The 16233-nt window shown below is 33.1% G+C and overlaps 3 protein-coding genes across 3 annotated transcripts; 1 reads left to right on the top strand and 2 right to left on the bottom strand.

Annotated features, from left to right (window-relative positions):
• Positions 1–5600: 5600 nt before the first annotated feature.
• LOC11413171 (protein RALF-like 33) lies at positions 5601–6327 on the bottom strand. Its single transcript, XM_003609622.4, has one exon. It carries the CDS (start codon positions 6277–6279, stop codon positions 5899–5901), a length of 381 nt encoding a protein of 126 aa, XP_003609670.2. The 5' UTR covers positions 6280–6327; the 3' UTR covers positions 5601–5898.
• Positions 6328–10391: 4064 nt separating this feature from the next.
• On the bottom strand, positions 10392–11580 carry LOC11422871 (F-box protein At2g35280). The gene has a single exon (XM_003609621.4). The coding sequence runs from the start codon at positions 11364–11366 to the stop codon at positions 10596–10598; it is 771 nt and encodes a 256-aa protein (XP_003609669.1). The 5' UTR covers positions 11367–11580; the 3' UTR covers positions 10392–10595.
• A 160-nt stretch (positions 11581–11740) lies between these two features.
• LOC11413170 (alanine--tRNA ligase) lies at positions 11741–15735 on the top strand. Its single transcript, XM_003609620.3, has 8 exons — positions 11741–11923; positions 12001–12147; positions 12299–12411; positions 12901–12993; positions 13400–13502; positions 13577–13651; positions 15036–15131; positions 15381–15735. The coding sequence occupies exons 1-8, from the start codon at positions 11834–11836 to the stop codon at positions 15438–15440; spliced, it is 777 nt and encodes a 258-aa protein (XP_003609668.1). The 5' UTR covers positions 11741–11833; the 3' UTR covers positions 15441–15735.
• Positions 15736–16233: the final 498 nt, after the last annotated feature.

Below are 16233 nucleotides of genomic sequence, written 5' to 3'. Positions count from 1 at the left end.
GGTCATGAGAGGAGGCCTCAAGATCTTCACATTGAATCAAGAGCAACAACATATTTAATCAGCACTTTTAGACATTAGATTTATGCATCTTCTCACTTATGTATTACTCAACATTCACAATGCAAGGGTGAAGAGTAACATGGTCTTGGTCTCTTGGATATGGTAAAGGGTTCTAAAGACAATTCACTTCATCTTGGTTATGGATTTCAAAGAAGTCATTCTCAAAAGTCAGGTTATGAAAGAAGTGCTCAAGAAAGTACTAAAAAAAGGTCAAAGAAGATCAAGAAGTGAGTTCTTAGCAAAAAGGACAGACAATTCAAAGGAATAAGATATATAGCAAGTCCAAATGCAACATTTGTTTGAGTTGATTTATAGAAAGAGACCACTTAATGATTAGGCTCTTAATCAATATAATTAAAAGGGTCAAGATTATCATTGAAGTAATCAAATGGACATAAGTTAATGAGTTTTTCGTATTTGCAAGTCGAGACAAGGTTTTCAACTACTATTTCTTTTCTTTTACGATGCAATGATGCTATTGTCCACGCGCAATAATTATTGTTAATGTCACTTCACCTCACAACTCAAAGTTAAGTGGTAATGCAACACAGCAGAACACGCCGAAAAATAAATAACTTGTTAGCCGAGATCGACAGACAAACAAATTTAGAAACAAACGAGTTCCACTCAATCGATTGAAAGTTAGGAGAATGTAGATTCAATTGAATACGAGTTAATCAAATCTTTCTCAACTCTATCGAAGACCTCAAAGGTCGTGAGGATATTAGAATCATTCAAATCTTAGTGGAACTTGACAATTTGTCAGTTTACCTGTGTTTGATGTTTGTACCACAATTAAACAAAATAATTGTGGGCACATAAACACCTTCTAAGGAGTCAGTGCACATGTGGATAAAGGAAACAAGAAACAACACGAAAGAGAGAAGGTCAAGTCAAACGTGAGGCGCCACATACCCCTAACAACGAGGTAATTCATGCGTTATCCACCTAATTAATTGAGTAAAACTGAATTTTGTAGACCGCATTGTTTTGACTAGTATGATTAGCGTTTTCCTATAAATATTGTACTTGTACAATTTTTTTTCCACATACACAATCAATCAAACAAGCCTTTTAAGCAACTTATTCCTTAAAAGTTTTGCTCTACCTTGATTTTTATGTCTTTCTTAGCCCAATAGTTAAAAAAACACTTAAATATTGTACTTTAGACTCTTTGAAGTAGTCAATGAACTCATAATTGAGGAACAAAGTTCGTTACTCTCCACAATCGTTTGAAAAAAAGAAAATTATAGTTCAGAACTATTCACAAATACCTCAACTAACTTTCAAATTCGGCAAAAACAATATGTTTTTGCATATTGTTGATGACCCATTATAAGTGACATTGATCAAACTAAAATAGCTCTTGCACTTGCATTTTTTGTGATGACCAGCCTGAGTGTTTTTATAGTTGTAAAGGGACCAGTCATTTTTTGTGTTGACCAGTATTAGTGTTTTTATAGTTGTAAAGGACCAAAACTGACCATTCTGAGTGTTTTTATAGTTGTAAGGGACCAAAAGTCCCATCACACCCCAATGTTTGGGTTTGCAATCAGGTGCACCTTCTTACATTGTTCATGAACCCTTGTGAGAAATTTATACATTTCTGTCAAGGTAATCACAAATATTTAATTTTTTTGGACCTAGCACAAATCTGATTTGTGTTCATGATCTGTCGTCAAGGAATTATGAGCATTCTAGTTTCTCAGCATATGATTTTCCTTATCCAAAATGAAACTATAGGATTAGTTAATCCATTATCTTATGGAGGATGAAAAGCAACCAAATATTCCTGAGTCATTTGTGCTTTTGAAGCCACCGTTAAGTTGGAGAAAATAAAACCAGATTATTATCTTGGCTCACTTTTAGATCCAAAGTTGGTGGAAAAAAAAATCCAAAATAGTACTATAGCCTCAAATTGATTTCAGAGGTGTAATAGTCTCACTTTGATCGGTAGAAGCTTCCAAAAAGAAGTTAATAGCATCTGCAAATGTCAAGTGATAATGTTTCGGTCCCAGTTGATAGTTGGATAGGGGACCATAGATTCTGCTCCATTATACAAGTCAATTCAATGGAAAAACCTTTCTATTCATGAAACAAATAGATTTGAGGAAATGATATCAAATTGCCTCACACTGTTTGGGGAAAATTATTCCAAATCTACTTCATTGCAGAACAATTGAGTTGTAGGGCTTGATGATACTAATTAACATAGTTTGATAGGCACCTGATATCAAGATTGATATTGTCTCAAAAATTTCTTATACAAGCATTTCATATCCATGTCAATTTTATTTACCATCCAACCTTTAGTCCATTTGTCTTCTTCGTGGAGAGAAATATGCTATTGCTAATTGATTTGAAACGAAATCATAAACTAACAAGTAACAACTCTATTAAGTTTTCCTAAAAAAAAAAAAAAAAAAACTATATTTAGTTGAATTATCAGCTTTTACACAAACTCTCAAGGGGATGAGATCTGTCAAGCGATCTCAATTGTAGATGAAATTGCCCGTGTTTGTGGATTGAACGAGATTCAAGCTAAGAAATTAAATGGTTGAATTTGTCTATGGTATAAAACGAAGAACGTTTCTCTCAAAAAAAAAAACGAAGAACGTAGAATTTTGAGAATGAGAATGTCAAAGTTGTTGTCTTTGATGGTGATACACAATCAAAGAACAAGATACTCTAAAAAATAATGGATCTATTGTGGATGTTTTTGCAGCTAGTAGTCGCCCTACTTATTATCCCACTAGCGAAGTTCTTACCCCGACATCAAAATTTAAATCCACGTAATTATGGCAATGATCATATCCCTAACAATTGAACAAATCTTTGTTGATGCAGGTGAAAAACTTTAGTCACAAGGAAAATATATTAAAAAATGCAAGGCTTAAACGATTATCAAATATTGTACTATTTTGTTATGCTTCTCCTTGCATTGTTTTAAGGTTCCATGCTAGAATTAGTACGATGTACAATCTCTCTTTTGTCTCGTTTTCACGTTTTACCTCTATTTTTTTCTAACTACGAGTTCCGCTCTGTGCATACCTCTCCTTGTAACATCCTTTTTCAAGTTTGTCCTAATTTGTGTTGTGTGTCTCTTTTCTTCAACCTAAGTCGTCCAGCTTCGATATGTTGTTATGGCTTTCCCCTGCATCAGCGCTAATTCTGCCTATCTCACTTGGTGCCCAATGCAATTGATTCCCTTGCGATTATCCGGTGGTGCGAAACGCCTGACAAGTTCTCCTTGTGCACCGCTGGCCTATAGTTTTTTTTTTCCTACGAAGCATGATCATTACAAGTCATTCTCCAATGGATCGCCCTCCACGGCTCCACCTCAACCACCGCATCTATATCTTGCTACTATGGCAACATTGTATTTTGACTACATCATTACCCGGTCTCAATTTTTTTTTAGATTTATTGTCTTTGTTGGTGATTATATGGTTGTGCTTCTCTGCTTGTCATTTGTTATTTATTTTTTGTTCCAAGTTTGTACTTTATGTGTCTACTAAACTGCTTAAGAATGACATGTTTTATTAGGTATGAGATTTTTATGACTTAAATATGTATCGTAATTGAAGATTTTTATCTACTCAATACGGGTTCGAAACATGGCATCAATTGTGTGATGATATCCGACAGCGTAGCAAAGAGTTCCTTGAGAAATATGGTACAAAATCACGTTCAGATATGATATGCTGGCCCTTAAATGTAATAATAAAACTAAACTGCGTGTGTGTGATATGTAACTATATTTATAGAACCGGTCAAAAGAAATGTAGATATAGAAGTGTCATTGCCGTTCGGGTTAGGGATTTATTTTGAAGTTGGTTGGTTCAGATTTGGACAGAAGATAATGAGACAAAGATTTGTGAGGTGTATTTTAGTTGTCACAGACAAAGGTAAGATGCCTAGTATAATCATACGAGCGCGTTCACTGATTTCAATTCACGCGGACCATAATAATAATAATGCATGTGAGCCTGTGTCTTCAATCCATTATAATTAGAATACCATTCCTCTTCGGAAAGGAAAAGCAGAGCCCATGATTTAGGAACAAATGTAGTAACAGTTTTAATCATAAGATTAATTTTTATACATGCATTCAATTAAATCACACTTTTATCTAGTTTATAAATATTTTCACAAACATTTAAGTGGTATGGTATAGTTTGATTGTTTATATGTGTAGAAAAATGTACATCATCTATGCATACAAATTAAATCCTTTAATGATATAAATAAACATCAAGTAGTATAATATATACCGTAAATGATTGCTAAATAGATAGAAAAATGAACTTTTTATAACATCCTTTTAAAACATAAATTGTTACATATACTACAGTAATACTAATATTGTATTCCAAAAGAAATAATACTAATACTTTATATGTGGCAAGTCAAAGTAGTAGTAGAGAACTAGAGATTAGAGAAGCCATTGAAAATTACTAGACCAAAAAAAAAAGAGAAGCCATTGAAAATAGATAGGTACGCTATTAGCGGCATGGCGGCCGGGAGAAAAACAAGACCTTTGCCGTCTTAAAATTGTATGAATCTATTCTTAAAATTAAGTTGAGTGTTTTTCATAAGCAAATGTTTTCTTTTTCTTCCTGAAACATATAAGCAAATTGTTATTGTTATTACTCTCTCCGATTGTTCTTCCCTTTAAAGAAATTACTCTCTTCGATTTTTAGTTCTATTTCATAAAAAATTATTCTGAGTTCAAGTTGCTGATTGATACTATTAAATATTTGAGTTGATTTTGATTTTAAACTAATGTTTGCAAAAATCACACTGACGTGCCTAAGGACATTAGAATCATTGGTGCACCGGATAATAAACATGCAAAATTATTTTAAATTTAGGGTATGCTAACTTGTGCAAAAGGTAGAACACGAGATAAAGAGCAACAAATAGAAGTGAAGGATAAATTTATTTGGTTCAAAGGAGTAAGCATTTCCTTAAACTTAATTTATTTTTAGCTATGAGAAATGTTAACAGATGTCCTAAGACACTCGTTAAAAATTTTAAAGTAGAAACTTTATCCTAGAAATTGTATATTCAACCTTTTAAAATAATAAAAAATAATTTTTTCAACATAAAATTTAAACATCGTTTCTTTAACAAATACTCTAAAAGCACTTATGAGGGTAACCCTTTAACTATAATCAATTTTACAAAATGTTTAAATTTTTTTTGGTACTTAGGAAGTTAATGCGGTGTGGGACTTAGGAAAGTAGGACGATTTACCTCAATTTCAACAATGGAAAAGAGAAAAGGGAGCAAGGAGATACACAAGGCAAGGCACCAACCCAAAGAGATGCCACTCTCCTTCTCTCTCAAGCCACATGTTCAAAAAGCCAAAACCCAAAAAGTGGCCGAATTTTAGGTCTCATTGTCCATTCCCATTATCATCCCAAAAAGCATCCATAATTTCATCTCACATTGCCTTTCCAAACCACCAAACACTCCCCCCATACAAGGCTACAACTTCATACAAACAGAAACTACTTAAATCAAACAAACAAGAATAACACAAAATATTGATGACATATATAGTAATAATCTTCTCAAATCTCAATTCTCAACCAAATAATAACGTGTACCTAAAATTAAATTGCAAATACAAACCGCAATCAGATTTCATTTCATTTTATTGAACTCTACTACTTCAAATTCTCTCTACTTGTATATGTAGTAGCATACCATTACTCGTAGTACATAATAACAAGATCTATAATCATCATCAAGATCATCAATTACAAAAATATATATATAAAAAAATACAAATAAAAAAATAAATTAGAGAAAATGAGAATAACAAGAATTTCAACGCCTGCATCGAGTGATGGCACTGCATCCACGGCGGTAAGGATTAGCCTGAGCACCAGGCCGACAATTATAATAAGAAGCACCACGTCTTGAGCAAGGGACAGTGTTCCTCCTCAGCGCACCATAGCTAATATACCTTCTTGCTGCTAAAATGCGCCTGTTGCTCTCAGAATCCATCATAAACTCACTATCATCTTCATCTCCGGCGAGAAGACTACACTCTGCGATGGATCCACGGCAGCCGGAATCCGACGGGAGGAAGAAGGAGCTGAGCTGGTTGTCGGTGAAATCAAGGGTGGAGGATGATGAAAGTGCCACGTGGAGGGCTAAGATTGAAAAGAGAAGAAAGAAAACACAGAGGTTGTTTCTCGTTCTCATGTTTGTGTTTGTTTACTTGAGTTGAGAGTTCCGTTGAGTTGGCACGTTCTCATGTTATAAGCTATGGTTTATGTGAAAATGCCATTGGATATCACTCTTATTTACGAATGGTGCCACTTGACTTTAACGTGACTCGGAGTAATTGCTTCACACACACGCACACATTAATCATATTTCTAACTTTATTTAACCATTTTAAATCCTTCATCTACACCTCTCCCAACTCAACAATAAATATTTTTTTCATTAAAGAAAATAATGAATTTGCAATTAAGCCCCTTGTGGTCCAGCTATGGCTGTGAATGAGGTGGATTTATTTATAAGGCTTAATGAAGCTGGAACAGCTGTTAACAGGGAATATTTTTCATTTGCATAATTGAAAATGAAATGCAGTTGTTGTAAGGAAATACATAGAAGCTAGACTATAGAGTTGAAACAATTGCAGATGTTTTTCTTTTTCTTTATTATTATTCCATTAATAAAACAGAGAATCAAATATAAGCTCTATAATTATAATGTGTGCAAGTGCAAGTGCAACAATGAAATGAAAGTGCGCTCCAACTCCAATAGTTGAACTTTATTTTATTCTTCTCGTATTTGTAACTTTTTTCATTTTTTTATTTATTTTTATAATTGATACTTAGTCATTTCAAATTTTGTACGTTAAGTTGGTTTGGTGAAAAGCAAATATAGGTATTTAATCCGGTTGGGCTAGAGATCTTCGGTTAGAGAGGGTGTTGATGAACCGAGAACCATGGACTTTCTTGCTCCTCCAAAATAAAAATATTAATGTATTTGTAAGCACTTTGACGATTAAGTAAAATGCATCCAATATATGAGATTTTTATGATAAAAAATGTATACATAAAAAACGATAAATGTCATGAGTTAATCTTTATAATAGGAAAACTAAGGTTTCAGGACCCCTCAAGATCCTAGTTAGGATAGCTGTCTCATTGGACACATGTGATCATATCGAAGCAAAATAACATATGATCCAAAATACATGGTCCAAATCTCCTTAGGCAATTCCGATTTGGTGTATTTAGAACGAGTCTATGTGATGACCTATGTATCAGTTAGAGACTTGGATGACTTGATCAATTGAAATACAGGGTGTTCGTCCAATCCGATTTTTTTTAAGGAATCCAAAATATTATTCATTTTTCTCGTTAAGGCATCCATTTATTTGACTAGTCACCATATTTTTGTTGTACAATTGCTGCCTCCAACCGATCACTGAAAATTTTACCTTATACCCGACACATGTACTTTCATCCCTACAAATTTTTTAAAATTTCAATTTTACCTCCTTTTGATATTTAAACTTTTACAAACAAATTTTTCACCCTCATTTTTAACATTTCCTAATTCAATATGAGTTCACCCCCACCAAATATTTCAAGGTATGTGTTTCCGATTTTTTTTTCACTGTAAAACGTTTTCGAAAAAAATCGAAATACTCATGTACGTATTTGAAAATTTACATGTTTTCTAAAAAATATATAAATTTACACCTGTTAAGAAAATCGGCACACCCTCAAAATTATTACCAGCTCCGCCACTAATGACACTCTTCTCTCCACACTCTCATCTCCCTCCTTCAATTCTGCTGTGCCCACCATTGCACTGCAACCCCTCCTTGACTCTGTTCTATCGCACGCGAATGTTAGAATGTTTTATATATATAAACTGAAGTCAAGCAATGTTAGCCGCGATGCTAATTTGTCTTGAAGGTTGACTAGCACTGCTGTTTTTGGAGATATTTTTGTCCTATGAACATTTGTTTGTAAATTCTCCAACATTTGTTTTTTTAAAACTTTTTGACTGTGCTTTCACTATTTCTTCCGATTCCCCGCCTTGATTTTTAAAGGCACAAGATGGGGTAAAAAAGAATGTTTCACGCCAACATTGATTTTCTCATCTTAACCCAGTTGCTGTAATTATTGAAGAAAAATGATGAGGCAAAAAGATTGTTTTTTTAATTGATTGACTACAAATATGTTCAAACTTCACAGCAGGTTGTGTCATGTGTGCACACATGATACACCCCAACTAATTACAAGAAATCCATAGGATTATGAAACTACCCAAACAAATATGCACAGCAAATATTTAACACTAAAAGTTTGGAAAAAAAAAATCAACATTAATTATCTAATTTTAGTGAGCTTTTCTTGGACAGATCTAACTTCAATATTTCAGTAATTTTTACAATTTAAATTACTATTTCATAAGGTTAAATTACACTCGAAGTCATTTAATTTATTTAATTATAACAAATTGTTCCTTTATGTTTTTTCATAATACTTAGGTCTTAAGTTAATTAATTGTAATAAATTGGTCTTTATGTTTTTATGCACCAATTAGATCTTTTAAGTTATTTAATTGTAACAATTTGAGCGATTGTCGATCTTAAAAATATAAATTATTCGATTTTAATTGTTTCTATTTAATAATTTAAAGAACATAAGTGATACGAAAATATACCTAAAGACTAGCTTGTTATAATTAAATAACTGCAATGACTTGGTATGAAAACAACTTAAAAAACTAATTTACTATAATTAGGGAAGTTTTGTTGTTTTAAAATTGACTACCAATTTTACTTTGTTTTAACAATAAACTACTGATTTACTTGAGATTTTAACGCTTTGTTTGCGAGTTTGGAGAGGAAGTGAGGGGAAGGTTTGAGAAAAAAGGAATGAGCAAGTGGAAGAAATAGAGAAAAATGGGAGGGTACGGCTTTGGAGGTTAACTTTTCTTCATAATATTAAACCCTCCTCATTTAAGGGAACTAAAAAATTGTATTGGAGGAGGGTTTTGGGGGGTTTACATGAATTTTTTAAATTTAATCTATGTTGTTATATTATTTTTAAAATTAAAAATATAGTAATCATATGCATTAATTTATCATTCTTTAAAAAACTACTCTTTTAAATTTTGACACATTTCTCCATTTTCCCTCATATTTTCCATCCCTCAAAATCTTCCCTTTCCCTTCCTGCCAAACTCACAAACAAAGCCTAAAAGAAATTAGCAGTCTCATGCACCGGTTTTTATCAATTTGCCAAACCAAACTTCACTTTCACATGCATCATCATCATGCTTCCACTTTACATGCAAGTAAATTTGTATTTTTTAAATGACAAGTTAGTTCCATTCATATTTTGCGTTTCTACAATTTATAGAGCATAAAGAATTAATATAGAGGAAGACAAATTAACTTGAATCAAAAGTAATAACTAAACCTATTTTGATTAGAAATAGTCTTTATTCGTTGAAAACTAATTTAACCCCTATACATTTTGCCAAGTACCAAAATGAAATTTCCCTCTTAAATTGAACATCGCTAAACTTTTATATAAGAAAAATCTTGAATCAAATATGATTTCCGTGCAAGCCAACGGAAAAATATAGGAAAAATCCTGAATCAAATATGGATCAAAGCAAATCTTATAAGTGAAAAAAAAAATATGATAACAAATTATCCTTAAAAAATCATTTTGTTCATTCCAATCTTTTATAACTTTGTTTACATCTAAAAATGAGAGCTGTTAGCTGAATTTGACAAGTTGGCGATTCCAACAATTAGACGAGAAGCCTCTCAATTGAGTGAAGTTTAGGCAATACTGAAACATCCAGCGAGGGAGATGATTATTTTGTCAAGGCACTAACCAAGAACACGGTGGAGGCTCAAAAGTGAGTCAAAGACACTAGATAATGACGCATACCCACAATTTGGTGCTCTCAACGACAATACTACACTAAAGAATAAGGGATTGAACACGACAAACAATGGATCTGCGAATAAAGAGACTTTGTCAACAGATCATGTCAAGGATAGGAGAACAAAGTTGAACGTGAGACACCAAAATTCCATTAACTTGAGTTATTAGGAACACTTATGAAAATCAGGTGAATCAAGATTCATGAAAGGACAAGAACACATCAAAATTATGTCCATTAGAGATTTTATAGAAAATAAAAATCTATTTTGTATTTATTTATCATAACAAAAATAATTAAATTTGTTCCTTTTCAGAAAAAAGTTAAGTTTTTTCGATACAATTGTATAAAAGAATTATTTTTGTTTCATAATCATCTTAATCTTTTGACAAATATTCTCTCTCATAAAAACACGTTGAACCAACTTCAATTTTTGTTTCTACAATAGTAACCTCAAATCTAAAATAGAGAAATAAAAAATAACTTTAAACTAGAATAAGAACTAGACTTCAACTAAGCCTTTTTTTATAGGCTTTTTCCTATTCTCATGCTAACGTACTAGTGCTTGTACTTTCCAGTTTACATAGTTATACCCGAAACATCTTAGAAAATAAACTCAATTCATAGTTTCCGTCGCAATATTTGCAAACACCAACATCATCATCATTATCACTTTCATCCATAAACCATGTTGAGTGTTTCTTCACCACCACCTTCTCTGTCTTAGGGTTGTGGCATGTGCTAGAAGAACACAAAGAGAGTCCTTGATTTTGAGCCACCACAACATTCTTCACCCACATGCTTTGAATAAAAGACTTCACCCTCTTTCTACAACCCACAATAGTAATGCCTGTGGAATTCTTCAACTCACCAAAGAGATCAAACCCAAGTTTTCTTCCTTCTTCATCATCACAATTAGCCATCAAAAGCATAGAATAAACATATTTGGCTTCATGATGACCCTCTAGCGCAGCCTTCTTCAAATTCTTCAAACCTAAATCCACCATCAAAGTACTGAAATATTGCACCATTCCTTCACGATAAGTAATCTCCAAGTTACCACTTTCTTTGCAACGACTCAAGAACGAGGTTTCTTTTTCATCGGTGAACCATGGAAGTGGAACCAAAGCAAACTTATCCATAGCTGCATGTTGATAAACGTAACCGTCTTCTGAAGCATTAAGAAACTCTTTGCAGCTTAATTTGATTTTGCAAAGATCAGCCATGGAACGTGATGCGACCTTCCCCACGATATTAACCAACAAATCGTTTGGAAGAGTTTTTACGATGCTTATGGGTGTTTGGTTTTTGCGGCTTTTAGGTTTATTGATTTCTTTCTTCACTCTTAAGGAAGCCATTGAAAAGAGAGAACAAAGAAAGAGTTAAGTGTGATTGAATAACAGTGGTTTGGTATCAATATATAGCAAAATTCTGAAATCTTATTTATAAGATTGATAGGAGTGAGTGAAAAATTAAGTTGGAGATTTCTTAAACAGAAATTGAGATTATTATTAAAAAGAAATCAATAAAGATTTATATGCTATTTAATTTAATGACTTTATTGCCCTTAAAAAAAATATTTAATAATAAAAAGTAATATATATACTAATAAAAAATATAACGTCTGAGGAGGAAGTAGTTTAGTTTGTAATGGCGGTTGGACCAAGTCAAAAGGAACAAATATTACGTAACATAAAAGTAAGTCATGTGTTATGTTGGCATCCCACGTGTTAAGATGATGATTTTACGTTTTGGTTTTGTATTGGTTTGTTACACCCACACAGAGTCTCGCCGCTTCTGGAATTGAGTAGGGTGGTGGTGGAGAATGGAGATGGACAAGAGTCCCACAAAGCTGGATTACTATGATGACATGTGGAACCTTCATTCTACTGCCACACTTGTCTCTCACTTCAAAGTAGTTTTAACTTTTATTTTTATTTAATTATTATATTTTTATTTTGGATTTCTAACTATGAGAGAATTGTTGGATAGGGAGATGATGGGAGGCATGTTTTGATTTTGGATCGGACTATTTTCTATCCACAAGGTGGTGGTCAGCCGGCAGACACTGGATTCTTAATCATTCATGATTCCAATATCAAGTTTGTTGTCCATGATGTTCGATCAAAAGATGGAATTGTATGTTTTCTTCTTCTTCTTCTTCTTCTTAAATTATGTTTTTTTGTTGTTAAATTCTGTCTTTGGGTTTTGTTAACTATGCTATTTTGTTCATTCATTGGAGTTTTTTTTTTTTTTTTTTTTTTTGTTTTTTTTTTTTGTGTGTGTGTAGGTTTTACACTATGGTGTTTTTGAGGGTATGGGAGGGGAGTTTGAGGGCACACTAGAGAAAGGGAAGGAGGTCTCACTATCTGTTGATGAAGACAGGAGAAAATTAAATTCCAGGTACAGAATTTTGCGACTGATAAAATGTCTTCAATTATTATTTTTTTTTTGTTAGGATAGGTGATTATTAAAATTTGTTTTCTTCTGCCACAAAGCACTATAGTTGTTCTCTGTTTTACTAGTTAAACTTAAGCTTCTCAGTAAGTATACGAAAAATGTGAGTGATTCGTCCTAACATCCACTATATTTAAGCTATATGACCGATATATATAACGGTGACTCACATACTCAATCAATCTCTTAAAATTTTGGGTGAAGATGTGATGTCCCGGTTTTTTGATGGTCCTGATCATTAGTCTGTTGTAGCTTTCAGACTCCCGCAATGTACTTTATGTTAATTACACCGTTTTCAGACTCCCCGACATATTTTATGTATGTTCATTATGTAGTTTTTTCAAAACTCTCGTTTGAATATATGATTACTGCACTGCTTATCCGAAAATTTATGATTCTGCCACTAATCTCATTCATCTCTTGTTATTTGTGCAGGTTGCACTCAGCAGGGCATTTGCTAGATATTTGTCTGCCAAAAATTGGATTGGGTCATTTAGAGCCTGGAAAAGCTTACCACTTTTCTGATGGGTATATCATTTATTTATAAGCTCTTCATCCCTTTTTGTGTTTACTGAATGTACCACTTATGAACTCATACTATAAGAAATTTCCTAATTCATTAACCATGCTCAAAGTCAATGTTGCATCTATCAAATCATTGCTAAATGCTAATCACCCTATTGAGTTTAGTTATTGGAAATCAACATTAGCATGTCGTCTCGTTAGCGCTTCAAAAAAATTCTCACCAAATTAGTCCCTCTAAGACTTGCAAAGATTACCGAATTCGTCTTTCTATCTCACTGCTTTTGTCTTATATGATGAAACCATAACCTTGACTAGTCTCGTGTTGTTTTACTCCCACGAGACTTCTGTTCAAAATTGTGTTAGTAAGTTACAAACTTTTCTTTGCATTTGCTATTGCATCGCTTTCCAGGCCTTGGGTTGAATATAAAGGTGTAGTTCCACAAAATGAAATGCAGAATAAGCAAAAGGAGTTAGAGATAGAGGCTAATGCTTTAATTTCCATGGGAGGAAAAGTAAGTTAAAGTGCTTATAACTTGCCTTTTATATTTGGTACTTTTGTTCTAAAAATCTTCACCTTGTTATTTAGGTTTCTGCTGATATATTACTGTATGATGAAGCTGCTAAGCTTTGTGGTGGTATTCTTCCTGATTATGTTCCTAAGGTCAGTCTATAAAAGATATATGCTTTGCTACAAATAATTTCTGTGTTCTATGTACGAACTAGTTGCTGGTTTTGACATAACTGTGGTGCTGGTGCCTGTGAGTTTGTTATCTTACAAGATTTCTTCTCGATTCTCTGCTGAATTTTGTTTCCCTTATTTATCCTGAATTGCAATTTTTTGATGAAGATAGAAATTGTCATACCAGCTGTTGTAATCAAATCAATACAGGCGAAATAACAGTATTAATGAAGGAAACAGATAATTTTCCCTTTATGCTTTCCTGTTTTTTTTTTTTTGTTTGTATGTTTGTGTCAACTAGTACTTGGTAGTATCTCTGTCTGATTGGTTCCACCACGTGCATGCATTTTATTTACTCGGGCAGAACCAACACAATGAGTCTCATTCACCGGATTTCATGTTTCAAAGAAGTCATATTATGTTTTCTTTTCTCATCTACGTTTTTTTTAAAAAAAAAAAAAGAACCAGCTCTTGCTTTAAGATTCCACTCAAAGAAGTCTCATACCTAAATGTGCCAGATAAAAATGACTCACATGAGGCTCCTCCCATTATTTTTCCTGCAAATTTTATTGCCTCACCTCTATTACTTTGATGCCTGACAAAAATTGTACATATAAGGCCTTTTCCCATGATTTTATGGTCTTACCTCCATGTTATTGTCTCTTCTTGTAATCTGTTCCCACTAATTTTATGGTCTCACCTCCATTTAACATAATTTGCACATATAAGGCCTTCTCCCATGATTTTTTCAATCCGATGCCTTACATGGCTTTAGGCTTCATCTTACCAAGGTATTTCTTTGTGACTCTTGATCATAAACTATGAAACAAGTAGTGGTAAGCATTTTTAGGATGTCAGATTTCTACCATTACCAAAGCTACAGTCATTGCTTGTTGTGGTTATCTGCTATTGTAGAGCTGGAGGAATCCTTTGAAATTAGCTGAGAGAGATTATTCCTATCTTATACTTATGTACACTACATTCACACACATATATCAGAAGTTACATATACAAACTAAAAATGTTTCTTCACCTAACACCTTAAGCTTTTCGGACAATCTTTTCATAAAGCAGTGCCGGTTTCTATAACCAAGTGTTCAAGAGTTGGATCTTTGTCACCCCCTTTTGTCTAATAAAGAAGGTTGAATTACTGGTGGACATGTGTATTGTCCACACTTCAAGCCCAAAGGGCTCTTGCTTGAGTTGGTGTGTTAGAGATATAAATTATGGTTTTAAGTTGGAAACACGTTTTGGTTTTTCTGATGATTGGTTTATATAACTACGTAAAACAAATTTAATTTCGTCAATCTCTGGTATCAGTTTTTGCTGTTCAGTATGTCTGATATTAATGCATTAACTCACGCAGGAAAGCACACCTCGCATTGTTCAGATTGGGGATAATCCTGGCTGTCCCTGCGGCGGTACCCATGTTTTAGATGTTTCAGACATCACAAAAATTAAGGTGTGTGGTAAATTAGTATGCAGTAGTTAGTAGTCAAGTATCATTTATTATGTTTTATATCTTGCATGTACTGAAATTGATTTTATTAAAGTTAAACCTTGGTAGTTAAGAGACTTATAGTACGAGTCTATAAAAAATGTAGTTTTTTTGTGTAATCTTATCAATAAAAAATGTGTTTTTTTGTCTAATCTTTTTGGTTGCTGATTTATGTAAAAGTTTTGTATAATAGTTACTTGTGTACTTGATCAGGTTTCTCAAATTCGGTCAAAGAAGGGAATGACAAAAGTATTTTACAATGTTGAATCTTAGTTAAATGGACGAGTCTGCTGTCAAGGAACTGTTGTTTCAGATCCATGGCGATGTCTGCTCTTGGATAACAAGCTAAATTTGAATAGTATCAGTAGTCACTTAAGAACAACTAGCTTTTTATATCAATTTATGGTTTTCATACCACCACAAAACAGTGGATGTTATATCTTTTTCATAGCCAAACTTTGTAAGGTTTGTATGGATGATGAATTTGAGAACAATTATATGATAGTTTGTGTGTGATAAGAGTGACACACACATATACAGCATATATAGAGATATTCTTTACATGCTACTCTCTTCTCTTGCCGTCACATAATATTATAATACTCATTCCAAATCATGCTTTCTACTTTGGATTTGGAATCAAACTCAATAACCACCCTTTCCTTTTGCTTCAAACTCACGCATATTGACTTTGTTTATAACCTACTGCGTCTAAAAAGCATTTCAAATTCAGCATATAATTGCCTTTGTTCTCTCCCCTCAAGACTTCACACACGTCATCATCACAATGATTTTGATATTTGTGTACCCCTCCTCAGAATGTTTTGAACTCTTTGTCTTCATATTGAATGGATGGTAGTGATGAGTTTGGAACCTTGTCCTCTAAACCTTTTTTGCTTTGGTGTTTAACAAAAAATGAGGCGAAACTTAGGCAACAAAATGGTTCATATAAATCTACATATTCGTATTTGGTTGGTGTTGTTTATATTATTTTTGAGTTAAAAACTCTTAACTAGACAAATAGGGTACAAAAGTAACTCAATAAACTAGGGGAACCTAAAGTTGA

Source organism: Medicago truncatula, chromosome 4, assembly GCF_003473485.1.
Source record: "Medicago truncatula cultivar Jemalong A17 chromosome 4, MtrunA17r5.0-ANR, whole genome shotgun sequence".
NCBI lineage: Eukaryota > Viridiplantae > Streptophyta > Magnoliopsida > Fabales > Fabaceae > Medicago > Medicago truncatula.
This window is presented reverse-complemented; position numbering and strand designations above follow the sequence as displayed.